The following is a 13,615-nucleotide window of genomic DNA, read 5'->3' as shown; positions in this document are numbered from 1 at the left end:
CTGGTGGAGGATGGTGTCATAGACAGACAGAAAAAGCGCCCCCACCTCCCGGGAGGCCACTGCCACAGGAGGAGCCAGGCGTTCCAGGAACACCAGCGACTCCTGAGAAGCCGCGCCCCGCCCATCGAGTCCAGAACACTGAGAAAGAGAGTCCCCAAAGCCCCTCCCCGACTTGTGGGCCTATTTTCTGCCAGCACCCCGCTTGCCCCCTCCTCTGCCCCCAAGACAAGCAGACCAGACCGTTTCTTTCAGGCAAAGGACAGGAATTGCGAGTTTGGGAAGCTCCTTGTAGGCCCCGCACCCACAAGGTGCAGGTTACCTGGGGAGATGAAGAAGGTTCGCCACAGCTTCTTGTCTCGTGTGACGTCCCTGATCTCCTTGGTCATGTTGACCATCCTGCCTGCCACGGGGGGCACTCGGCGGAAGTCCAGGATCCTGGCCAGAAGGCAAGAGACCCTTGAGCCTGGGGTTTGGGCGGCTCCTCCTGACCGGCCGCAGCCAGTGCTGCTCACAGCCTAGACAGGAGGTGATGGCCCCCAGGGGCCCAGGCTGGCAGGGCTTGGGATTCCCAGAGAACAGCAGCATGCCCTTGTTTCTATGCTGAGCCTCAAAGGAAATTTCATTAAAGTATACACTTTGGCCACAGCCTTTCCAAAGGCAGCACACTCACTGCTGTGTGCCCATCATGCCGCGCAGGGTGCCCTGTGCAGCCATTCCTCGCTGGTTTGGTCTCAGACACGCATCGCCCGCTGTCCGCAGCCCCCAGGCCAATGATCGCTGGGGGCTGCATCCCAGAAGCCCCTTCCTTCCCTCCCTGTGCTCGCCCTCCCGCCCCTGCTCCCTCGGTCCTTCCTTCCCAGGACCCACCAGCCTGCCAGCAGCTGTACCCATGTTAAGTGCTGACCTCTGGTGGCAGGGATGGGGGACAGCACCCCCCTTTGCTAGGAGGTAATGGCCAAGAGAGGGGACTTCTGCAGACCAGGTACCCCACTGCCTGGGGGCTCATTTGTCCGGGCCTGGTGGCAGCCACGCAAGCTCTCTAAGGGTGCAGTGAGTGGGGAGAGCCCCCAGGGGCTGTGTCACACTCCCGAGCGGGATGTTTATGCCCACGGCTGCTGATGAGGTCGGCAAGAACAGCTTTTTGAAAACATGGCCAATACCGTGAGGAGGCCCAGCGGGCACAGACGTGGGGTGAGCCCGCGCTGTTGGAAAAGTGGTCCCAATGGACTTGCTTCCCTCTGGGTGCCCCCCACCTTCCATCTGCTATAAAACCAAAACAACACAATAGTTTCAAAGCACAGCGAAGTGACAAGCAGTAAGATGAGCCACGCCTGGGTGCTCACCTGGAAAAGTCCCTGGACAGAGTGGCTATTGTGGATCCCATGCGGTTGCTGCTACTGTTGTTACATACAAGGGGGCCCCAGTGTGGCTGCTTATAATTTATCCAGAGTCGGTGTCACAGTGTACCCAGTGTTGTTACAGTGTAGCCAATGATGTTACAAGGTATCCCCACATCTGGGTAGGCTCAGGTCTCCCCAGAAAACCCAGAACAACCTGGAGCCTACAAGGCTCCCCTGGAAGTTGGGGTGGGGGGTGGGGGTGGGGACTCACCTGTCCAGGTGGAAGGCTGCTATCTCAGCATTGTGCCTCTCGTAGTCAGAGAAATAAAAGAAGTCGGGGGGTGTCTCCTGCTCCCTTGTTTGTCTGGAAGAGGCAGGACAGAACAGACAGCATTTAGCGCTGGTAACACTTGGCCACACAGGAGGGCCTGGGCCTGGAAGCCTGTGGGTCCCAGAGTCCTGGGAGCTGGTTGCTTAACCGTCATCGTCAACGAAGCAGTGCCCACTCACCAAGAAATTGAGCCCGCCTGACTGTCCCTCTCGGCCTGAGCAGTGACTCTGCTCCTGGTGCACACTGGGGCATTTCTGGCCATGCAACACTTGGCAGCTCACCTCACCCAAGGCCAAGCTCGGGACAAGGGGCCTTTCCAGGCCCCGGGAAGCACAAAGCTTTGACCTGGATCTGGAAATGTCAACCTCTAGTTGCCTGACGCTGAGCCCGTGTGCTGGTGGTCTAGCACGACAGGGAAGCCCATGCCCAGGCCACACCATGGGCGCCACAAGAAGGAAGCCCAGTCTAGGAGAAGCATGGCCGATGCTCCCAGAGCGAGATGGATGGGACTTGGTCTCATGAACACGGGCAAACTGACAGGAGAAACCAGACCCGGAGAAGGACGTCGTGCTCGGTGAACTCGGAGGGGCAGCGGAAGGAGGAAGGCCCTCCAGCAGATGGAGGGAAACGGTAGCTGCAGCTATGGGCTCAGACACAGGAACTCCCGTGAGGCTGGCGTGGGATGGGGCAGGGTTTCCATCTGTTGTGCAGGGGCATGATGAGGCAGAACCAAGTCAACAGAAGAACGCTTCACTGCAGGTGGGGGCCAAGCCAGGCCCAGAGTGGTTCAGCCCTCAACCTGTGCAGAACACACTGCAGAATGGGTGTGTGGGCTATCCGGGCTCGGACCACACCCAGGTGAGAAGGGAGACTCCCGTGATCCAGCCCAAACCTTCCACTCACGCCATCCTGGTCCAGGCTTGAGTGCTCCCTGTGATGGGAGACTCACTCCCTTTCCCCAGCCCCGTTTTCCCCACCATGTGCGCCCCCTCCCCAGTGGAACCTTCCTTCCAGAGCTCCTGTGAGCACAGCCCCCTCCTCAGGCCCTGGACCACCCCCAGATGTGGAGACTGCCTCAGAGGCATTGGTGGGACCAGCAGGAGAGTGGACCAGCCTGGGTCCCCTTCCTCCTGGGAGTCCCCAGAAAGCCAGGGGACAGCAAGTGCTGCAGAAAGTCAGTCTTCTACGCAGGGGGTGGGCTCTCAGAAGCCCTCTAGAATACACAGATGCACACACCCATACACATGCATGCACACATTCACACACACACAATACACACATGCATGCACATGCATTCACATGTGCACACTCAAGCACATAGACACACACGTGTACATGCACAAATATTCAAATATTTGCTCACATTCACACACCTCCTCACATTCTTCCACACAGTCACTCACTCACGCTCGTTCCCACACTTGAGCCCATGCATGTGCCCAGGCACAGAGCCATCAGAGGGCTCCCAGAGGGGTGGGCACAAGGACTGGCTCTGTGGGCAGGCCACCCAGTGCTGGACCCGATGCACGTCCCAGGCAGGAAGTGAGCTGGACGCAAACCCAGGAAGCCACTGGGGTCAGCCCAGGGCAATCCCCCATCCTCCACCTTCCCCCTCCCCACAGCCTACAGGCCCTTTCATGGGGTCACAAACCCCAGACTGACTCTCCGGGCCCCCCACCCCACCCCCCCACCCCCCATGCTGTGTCCTACAGTGTGGCCAGAACCCAGGCCCTTCCATCTGTGTGTGTGCCCCACACCTGTCCCAGCCACGGGGTCTCTGACAAAAGCCAGCTCCGCTCTCCCTCTGTGGATCATGGCCGGTTGGGCCACACTGGGCCCCATTGTTCATTCAACTGGAAGTACCTAGAGCCGGGAGCATCCTGGCCTCCGGACCCCAGATCCTGGCCGAGTGCTTGGCTTCAGACAGCTAATTAATAGGAATGACGCAGGGGTTGGTGGTGGACAGATGCAGAGAGGGGGATGGGGAGGGACATGCAGCCTGGAGCCCTGCTCACCCTCACGTCTTCACTGTCCATCTTCACCAACACCTGCACAAAGTACCACCCCACCACCCACCCCAGCACACACGAACCCCGCTGGAACCTCCCTCATCCCCTTACTGCCCCCATCACATCACCATCATCCTCTCCACCCCCTCCATGACCAACTCGGTCCCCTCCACCATCATCCCCTCCATGACCACCTCCGTCCCCTCCACCACCAGCTCCACCATGACCACCTCCGTCCCCTCCATGACCACCTCCGTCCCCTCCACCACCAGCTCCACCTCCACCACTGTTGCTCACTTGCACTGAAAGCTCACGGCCTGACATGCAGCACCCATGTGGGTGGTGTTTTAACAAGTGAGCATTTCTATTTGCCAGTAAGCTTGCCTTTGTGTCTCTGGCCTCCTCCTGTGCCAACCCTCAGAACAGGCCTGCAGCTCGGACAAAGGTTCCGTCTGGTTCCCTGTGGCCCAGCCTGGCCTCGCCACATGCCTCAGGGCTTCCTGTTGACCTTCCTCCCAGGCGGCCCTACCTGGCTCAGCCTGAACCCGGCGTCCAGCCACCCTCCTGAATGCAGACCAGCCTGTGGGTTTCTTGGAACATTTCGTGAAGCTAGACGCCCAGCGATGGGATAATACTGGAACCTGTGTGCCCAGCGGCCTTCCGCATGCCCCAAGGGGTTCCAGACATGCTCAGAGATTGCACCCGACACACAGGGCCTCCCCTCCCCCCTGACACCAAGCGTTGGACCAAGGGTCCAACGATGCTGGCTGGCCTCACCTGCCAAGGCCATCCCTGCTGCCTAGCTGTGTGGTGTTTGATGGGCAGGCCTGGGGGCGGGGGTGGGGGTGGGGGCGTTGTCAGGAGTCTTTTCAGATTTTGAACAGGTGACACAATGGCAGGAAGGTGCTGTTCCACATGAGGAGTCCCTCAGAGCACAAAGGGTTAAGGACCTACTCAACTACTACTGCCTGTGGGGGGCCACCCACTGGCACCTCGGGGCAACCCTGGAGACCCCCAGGGGCCGGCCTCCTCTGTCACCCAGGGTCCACCCGGCAGCGGCAGCCTCCCCTGCTGGGGACTCGGGACATGCCAGGTGAGTTCGGGCCACTGTCCCAGCCACCAGGGCTGAACTGGGCCCTCTGTGGCAGCCCATGGGGACGGCACCCGTTGCTATCCGTCTAAACACCACCCTCGACCTTTAAGAAACTTCCGAAGAGGAGGCAGACACTTGGCCACGGGGTGAGGGGCGCGACAGGGCCAGCTGGTGTGCAGTGGACTGGGGGGCTGGGGCAGAGCCCTGGACCTCCTGACCTTGGCCTCCTTGCTGTAAAATGGGGACCAGTCTCTCCAACTGCCAGCCACCAAACAAGGCCCTATGCCTCCCTCCTCTCCTCGCACCCACCCAGTACCCACAGAGTGGACCAGAGTAGGTCCAGCGGTGGGGGACCCATAGTGGCCTGCCAGGTTGGGCACGATGGTCTTGCTGTTGGACTATTTGTGGAAATTCCCAGATCGAGAGAACCGGGCTCTGCTGTGGAGGAATGAGACTCGAGGGTCCCTGGACAGAGCCCCTGCCACCTCGGGGACCTACCCCTCAGGGGAGGTAGGTGGGGCAGGAACCTGCCTGTGGGCTCTCACCCTGAGGGGCAGTCTGCAACCCAGGTGCCCACACCTCCTGGCCTGTCCTGAACAGAAGGTCCAAGGCTGACTGCAGAGGGCACTCTGGAAAAGTACTGAGCTGGCAGCACCCATGGGGCCTAAGCCCCTGACCCGGACACCTGGCCGTCCTCCAAGGTGTCAGGCCCAGGTGCACCAGGTCTACCTGCCCCGGGCACAGGGCAGGGCCAGTTTCTGTCTGCCCTGGAGGGAGGGCCACGGAAGTGGGAAGTGCGGGCAGGAGATGTAATCTGACTGCTGGGGGGTGGGGTGGGGGTGGGTGGTACAGGTCAGTCAGTCTGACCCTGAGCGAGTCCTGGAACAGGCCTCGTGGGCCGTGCAGGTGACTGTCTGTGTGGTCAGCACCACAGAGAGAGAGGCCAAGGGGCCTGGGGACCACAGCCTCCCTCCGTCTGCTTGGTCATCCTGCCTCACACTGGCACCACGCCCCCCTAACCCCTCACCCGAACCTGCAACTTTGCCTCCAAACCACCCAGGAGCAGGGGCTCAGAGCAGAGACCTGGTGTGTGTGTATGTGGGTGTGTGTGGGGGAGCAGATCTTTGGAAGGATACTCTGGGGAGGGGGCTCTGTGAAGGGGGCTTTGGGAGGGGGTGCTGGAGTGGAGGTCCCAGGGCGGGGTCTGGGAGGGGCCCTGGGTTCTGTAGTGGTGGGGGGTGAAAGAGAAAGTGTACAAATAGGGAAACACAGACGCATGGATGGAAGCAGGCGGCCCCACCAGGCCCACCACGGGACATTTTCCTGCTCCCCACATGCCCCCGAGTGTGGGCTGGCTGACCAAGGTTGTGGGTGCAGGTGACTCAGCTGGTACCTGAATGGGCTTAGGCCTGGAAGAGCCCAGGTGGGCCTGAGCATGAGTCTGTGTGGGTGCACTCGGCTCCCCTTCCCTTGGACCCCACCAGGCACACTGACCACCCACACTGCTGCCCAGCTCACCGAGGCACCCCTCTCTGGAAGCCAGGAGCTTCCCTGGAGGGGCCCCCACCCATGCAGGGAGCAGCCGGCATTTGGAACGCCCCCCCTCCCCCCAGGACAGGGCCTCTGGGGCCACACCTGGCCTGAGTCCTGGGCAACTTCAGCTCCATCCAGCCTGCCCTCCAGCTCAGAAAACTCCAGCTGAGAGGTCCAGGTGCCAACCAGCCCAGCCTTCCCACAGTTCACTCGGTGGTGTGGGGGCACCCCCACACTGAGTGTTCTAGAACCTTCTTACTCTCTCATGAAGACTGAATGGGGCCTGTCTCCCAGCCCCTTGGATGGGTAAACCTGGGCCCCAGGGTTGCTGCAGGAGACTCAGGAGCCCTCTGGGGAGGGGATTCCCAGTCCTTGGTGATTCCGATGTGTCCAGTTCTCTCTCTGTCTCTCCCAGTACTGACTGCACCCAGGCCTCTTCCAGTAAAGAGATTTCCCTGGGCTCTGACAGAGGAGGTGGTATTTCTTACTAAAGTGAGAAAGACTACCGGCTTGGCTTCTTCTGGGAAGCTGTCATCTGATCACAGCCCCCTCCCCTGCCCCCAGAGATGACCCAAGTCCTGGCACCAGTGGATGTGGTAGCTCATGTGGCAGAGGGCCTTACGGTTGTTAGGTGGTGAGGGAGATGGACAGCCGCTGGGGCCCTTAGGAGAGGGAGGCCAGAGGGTGGGCGCCAGGGAGGACCTCGGATGACGGAAGCAGCGGTCAGCCTCACCTGGGAGTGCGACCGCCGGGAACAGGGTCCCCCCAAGCTCCCCCAACGCCAGAGCTGCAAGAGAAGCCCAGCAGGAGCTGTGAGTCTGTGACCACTCAGGCTGGCACAGCCACCTTGGGACCCAGCGTCAGCTCCTGCATCAGGCAGCCCCTCCCCAGAGGGTTCTGAGACCCTGGGGTGACCTCAGGACCCATACGTGCCCATCCAAGGCATTGGGAGATGGGCCATAGTCAGTCTTCTTGAGAAAATAATAAGGTACTAGCTCCCTGCAGATCTGGTCTCCCCACTTATCTGCGCTTGTACAAAGTGTTGCCGTGCATGCTCAAAGAGGCCCCCGTATGCCCCCCAACCCTCACATCACCCTCCACGGTGCCCACCCTACTCCTGAGTCGGTCACAGAAGCACCAGACCCCTAACCCTACCCCCAACAGTCAGACACAGAAGACCGAGGCCCTACCCCCGAGTCAGACACAGCAGTCCGAGGTCTGAGAGAAAGAGGCAGCTGCAAAGCCAAGGCCTGGGCTGTGGTCGGGAGGCAGGGGTTGGGGGGTAGGGGGGTGGCGGGACTCCCGGACTAGCGTTCTCGTCATGTTGCTGTTGCTGTTGCTGCTGATGTGGGCCCTGCTGACCGAGCACCACAGAACGCAGCGCAGCTGGGGCCTGCACCTGGCCCAGCACTGGGTCTGTGCTGGCTGGTTTTCAGAAGAGGATCACCAGGCCTTTATTCCCAGCCCATGCTGTCTGCCGACCCCCTTCATTCTCGGAGCAGCATTTGGAGCACTGGCCGGGACTCGAATCCGGGCCTCCTGCACGGCGGGCAAGGGCTCTTGTCTGGCTGCTGCTGCTGCTGTTGGGGACTGACTGTACCCACAGTGACCCCATGTCCAACAGCGGGCAACACCGCCCTCAGGCGTGGCTGCGTCACGCTGCTGCAGCTGTCCGCCTCACTGAGGCGGTCCCCCTCGCTGCTGCCCCTCCGCTTTACCAAGCACGACCCCTTCTCCAGGGGCTGGTCCTTGCTGACCACGCGGCCAAGGTCTGTGAGACAAGGTCTTGCCGCCCTTGCATCTAGGGAGTGCTGGTGCCATCGCTCTGCTGAGAGATGACACCATCTGTCCCTTGAGTGCATGGGACTGTGGGTGCTCTTCCCCGCCACCCTCATGCCAACCATCGTTTCCCCAGTCTTCATCGAGGGAACAGGGTTCCCTTCGGCTCAGATGCAGATGGAGGTGACTTGGTCCAAGGGGTCCCAGTCACCCCAGGCACATTAAGGGGCTGTGAGACTGAAGTGTCCCTGGTGCGGGTCTGCAGTGAGGGCTGAGATGGGGGGACCACCAAGTCCTATTCTGCCCCCGGTCCACCTCTCTCTTCCTGGAGCTGCCTGAGTCCTCTGTGAATGACCACTGGTGTCCTGAGAAGACCAGCACTCTCATGGCTGCCACAGCAACTGGCCACATTGGGGTCTGAGTCCCTTGCAGTTCTGGGGCCCTAAGTCTGAAACAGGAGGCCAGGGGTCCAAACCAGCTGGACTCCATGGGGTTTGCTGTTGATTTGTGGCCAGCATGGCCTCCTCTCTTCTGAGCTCCCAGGGGCAGTCTAGCTTCTGGGGGCCCAGGCTGGTGTCCTCATCACTCCAGGCACCAACTCTGTGGTCAGAAGCACACACCCCCCCCCTCCCAGCCATGGTCACAACTACCCCTGCCTCTTATCAGGACCATGCGGTCCTGTGGGTCGGGCAGTGGCAAGGTCGTCGTGACCCAATTCCACCACCCACTCCTTGGGAGGAAGATGGGCTTTCTGCTCTGGGACGAATAACAGTCCCGGATCTGCAGGTGCCAGGAGGCAGAATGGTCTTGCAGAGGGTTGGGTTTTATTGTCGGTGATTCAAGCAAAATACAAGGTCGAGCATTGCTCTAAAAGCACTGCTGTTGTGAGGGGCCAGTGGGTTCGTTCTGTCCCAGAGTGACCATACACATACCCGAGGGAGCACAGCCTGGCCCTGCCCTGCCCCCTCCTCACAGTGGTCGGAACCTGCAGCCACGGTGTCAAATCCATCTCCTGGAGGGCCCTCCTCTACTTGACCAGGCACGACATCCTTTTCCAAGGTCTCTCCTGGCAACCTGCCCCAAGATTGTCAGATGAAGTCTGGTCATCCTGACATCTGTCCTTTTAGCAGCCCAGCACCACAATTCAAATGAAGCGGTCCTACGACTTTCCTGATTCAATGTCCAATGGCCAGTGTTCAGTTTTCCATCTTTAATCCTGACCTCCTTTGTCCTTTAAGAATGCCCATCCAGGCTGCTCCTTCCGCAGCCCTGCTTCTGTGGTCAGCAACTTAAACAACTCACCAACCCCCCACGCAAGCCCGTTTCGATGGGAGTACTTTGAAGGGTCAACCCAGGGGCAACGGCCCTCTCCCTCCTGACTCTCCCGGCTCCTGAGTCACCGCCTTGCGGAAGTGCGGAGGCGGGGCTCAGCCTTTCTGTCCTGGGCACTTTTCCTGTGCTCGGCGGCGGATAGCAGCCCCCTGGCCATTATAGCGACAGATTCAGCTGTTTAATTCCAGCTTTTGGTGGTGTGTCCCGGGAGGGGCTGCTCCCAGCAGATGCCCGCAGCGTCCAGACGCTATCTCACCCTGGTTACCGCACCACCACGTGCGCGGGTGGCTGGGGTGGAGCCTGTCTGTCTTGCTGGAAACCGGGCCCCTGGCTTAAACTCCTTCTTGCCTGAAGGTGAAGTATCACATCTCCACTGGAACCTGCCCCCCTTGGAGCAGAGGTCAAGTCCCTCATTCCTGAGCTTTTACACAAATATCACTGTCGTTACACGGTTTCTGCAAATCGTCCAGCCCCTGACCTAGTTCCATGTGAAAACCCTCGCCACAGCTCTGAGTTGATTTCAAAAGTGCACACAGATAGGTTTGCCTGTGAGCTGAGGCCCACTGCATTTCTAAATCCCTCCTGGGCTTGACCCCACTCCCAGCACATCCCCGTACAGGGAGAGGCACACTGGGCTTACAAAACCACTGGTGTGATAACCAGTGACAGGGATGGTTTAGGTTTTTAAAATCACATTTCTGTTAAAACTGTTCAAAAACATTCTGGGCGGCCATGTGGTATGTGCTCCGAGCCCCAGTCCTGCCCCTGCGTGGCCCTGCATCTCCCTCCGGGGGCAAGGCATGCACATACCCCCTGCAGTACACGGCTCCACAGACCTAACTGGGCTGTTCCCCGCTTTCTCCGTGTGGTTTGAACAGCCCAGCCCCAGCCCCAGCCCGGCTCAGCAAGCTCGGGTGATGGCACAGGAGGTGTCCACGGGAAAGCGAGATGCAGGTTACTGACCAGCAGGAAGCAGGTGGGCGAGCCTGTCACTCACTGTCTAGGCAGGCCCCACCACCCATGCCACAATTCTCCCAGCTGGGAAAGGGCAGCTCCATCAAAGGCCACCGTGGGCCAATGAGCCAGAGTGACAGAGGAACCTGTGTCCACCCCTCAGCCACGGGGACAGCAGGGAGGGAGGCATGGAGGCACGGAGGCACGGAGCTTGTTCGTGGCGCTTAAAGAAAAAGCAGCACCCAACGGTGATGTGACATTGGCGCCACGCCAACTGCAGCACCCACCCAAAACTTCCCGTGCATGTGAGGGGACTCACAAGTGCGTGTATTTCCACACACTGAGATGTACCCACAACAACATGTGTGCGTGTCTACTTGCGCACCCGTGCACACATGCATGCACATGCATGACACACCTAAGCACACATGCATGCATCTATTCTTAGTGAGGGGACGCAGGGCAGTGGGCAGTGGGCAGGCCTCTCCTCCACGTAAATGAGGTGCAGTGTGACCCCTGGAGGCTCAGGCAGGATGGAGGGGGAGGCAGAGTGGGCAGGGCCTCTGCCTGCTCGCCTGCTCACCTTAAACTCAGTTCAGCTGGAATCGGGATGCACGTTGAGTGTCCAGGGGCTCCCAACCCTGGCTGGGGCCTGGAGGCATAGTCAGCTGGTCAGGAGCAGCGGTGGGGACCCCCCCTCGAATCTTGCCTAGCAAGCAGACCAGCTGCTCCAGGGCAGCCAAGGGGCCTGGCTCTCAAGTCAGGAACCCTGGACTCTTGCCCGGGCTGCATGCAGGCTCATGGTGGATATTCACACCTGGCTCAAGCCTCAAGTTCCTTGTCTTTGAAGGAGATCATGCCAACCACAGCCACCCGAGGCCACTGGGAGAGGCCCAGGGCCATTCAGGGTGCCGGAGCATCACAAGCATGAGAGGCATCTGCTGCTGTCACCTGCCGGACCTGGTGACCGAATAAAAGTGAGCGAGGGGAGAGGAGGGGGTGGGCCATGGCGCGGGGCCAGGCCTGCCCACCCAGAGCATGCAGACACTGAAGCACAGGCTGGGACACACGCCCCGCCGCTGCAGAACACACTGCCCGACAGCTTCCGAGTGGACAGACTCCTCACAGGCCACGCCCAAGGCCATCTCAAGCATCTTCCAGGCCAAGTGACAGGGCAGGACATTGCCCATGCCACCCAGGGGCACCAAGGGCTCCGGGAAGCTGCTTAATCCGGGCAGAGGGTCTGAGTGCTCGCTGCTGAGAGCTTCCCAGGCATCCCAGACCCCGTGAGGTACAAATCACACTCCAGTGTCCAAATCATAGGCACGAGCCTCCAGGCCAAGACACTGCCCCCGGTCCACATCCATGTGGCACCAGTGACCCGTGCAGCTTGAGACAGCATTGGCCATAACCACTGGAAGTCCCCTGACTCACCCTGTGGGAAGGGAGAGAGAGAAGAGTGTGACACAGGGACAGGTGGTGGCTGAGTTAGGCAACACTCCCACCCACAGAGAGGAGGGCTTCTCTTCTGTCCGCTGTCAGTACACGATTGTCCATAGCCGCTTTGCTCCCAGCGGCCCCAGACTGAAAACAAGCCCCACCCTCTCTGCTGGCGGAAATGGAGGTGGGTTTGCAGGGTGAGACCCTTCAGGAGGAGGGTGAAGGGACACCAGCCACAACCGCACCGGTAAGTCTCAGACACCACGTGGAGTGAGCAGGGGGACGTCGGATTCACTCGATAAAACCGGGGCAACAGAAGCAGGCTGCTTGCTGTCTGGTTGGAGGTCATGTGAGTCTGTCCTGGGCATGGGCACGTGGAAGGGCACGAGAGACCTTTCGGGGCCTCAGGTTCTGTTACTTGATCTCCTGCAGGCTATGGGTAAGTGTTCAGTTTGAGTCTATTTCCATGAGGATCTTGTAACTCAATAAAAGTGTAAATTCTTCAAAGGCAATGGAAGGGGTGAGAGAGGAACTTGTTATTGGTGCTGCTAAAACGAAAGTCTTGTTGAATTTCGCCAACATTTAGAATATTTGCTCTGGGTCTAACCCAATCCCTCCTGGATCAACATAAGGAAAAAGAGGTGCCAAGAGGGGCCGTGGATTGATTAACAGTGAAGATTAAACTACTCACTACCTTTCTTGACCCAGGCACTGAAGCAGCAGGCACAGAGAGGGGTGTTTCTGGGGTTTGCCCATAACCACATAGCTCCGCTGCCACAGCTTTCTCTTACAACCCTTTCATTTCTTTTTATCAGAGCCGGTAGCAACATCCCCTCTTTCCTATCTGATTTAGTCATTTGAGCCTTCTCTGTTTTTCCCTCTCTGTCAATCGAGCCGCGGGTTTGTTCATTTAATCGATCCTTTTGAAGCTCTTGGTAGAGGTGTTGTTGTCTGTCCTTTGTTTTCCGTTCTCAGCTCCGTGGTCTCTGCTGGGATCTTCATTGTCTCCACCCTTCTGCAGCCCCTGGGTTCCCTCTGCTCTTCTTGCTCTAGTTCCTCAGGGTGCAAAGTTAAGGCGTTGATTTGCGACCTTTCTTCATTGTTATAAACACCCCACGAGATCGTCCCTCACCGCACGGGGAGCTTGGTTTGGTAGCTGTTTTCATTCCCAGCTGTCTCTGAGTTTTCTCCAATTTGCCTGATAATTTTTTCCCTTTAACCCATGGGTTGTCTCACAGTGTGCTGTTGAAGTGCCACATATTTGTCAACTTTCCAGATGTTCTTCTGTCATTGACGTAGCCTGACTTGAACAGAGTGAGGCTTACTGGCCCTCTCTTGTAGAGTAGCCTGCGTTCCATGCAGAGCAGGAGCCGGGGCACGGGGAAGAGTGTGCACCCTGCCACGGGCAGGTGGAATGCGCTCTCTGTCTGTCTGTTTCTGTTAGTCAGACTCCTTGGATGTTGGGCTGTCCGAGTCCCCTGTTGACGTGCTCTGCATTATCTAAAGTGACCCTCTGAAGCCTCCACGATGGCCACAGAGCTGCCTCCTCTCTCCTGCCTAGCTTGCCAGTGCCTGCCTCATGTCGCTGGGAGCTGGGTCGTTAGCTGTGTGTTTGGTCGTTAGGTCTTCATGACGTGATAGTCCTTTCATCCACACATCCTGTCCGTCCTTGTCTCTGAACTGTTGGTAACTTGGTGATGATGGTGATGGCGGCGGCAGTGGAGGTGGTGGTGATGGTGATCGTGATGGTGGTGGTGGTGGTGGTGGTGGTGATGGTGGTGATGGTGGTGGTGGTGATGGTGGT

General features: G+C 59.1%; 1 protein-coding gene across 1 annotated transcript in view; it reads right to left on the bottom strand.

Moving 5' to 3' along the window:
• Nucleotides 1-13,615, bottom strand: part of FAM20C (FAM20C golgi associated secretory pathway kinase) — a 44,951-nt gene that overhangs the window by 6,257 nt on the left and 25,079 nt on the right. Inside the window, exons 6-7 of the mRNA XM_004705870.2 lie at nt 1,612-1,704; nt 320-435 (exon numbers count right to left, since the gene is read on the bottom strand). Coding sequence (XP_004705927.1) covers nt 320-435; nt 1,612-1,704 — 209 coding nt within the window. The remainder of the gene's footprint in view (nt 1-319; nt 436-1,611; nt 1,705-13,615) is intronic.

The sequence above is a fragment of the Echinops telfairi genome, unplaced genomic scaffold (assembly GCF_000313985.2).
Source record: "Echinops telfairi isolate 266 unplaced genomic scaffold, ASM31398v2 ScPeMD7_5;HRSCAF=22, whole genome shotgun sequence".
NCBI lineage: Eukaryota > Metazoa > Chordata > Mammalia > Afrosoricida > Tenrecidae > Echinops > Echinops telfairi.
This window is presented reverse-complemented; position numbering and strand designations above follow the sequence as displayed.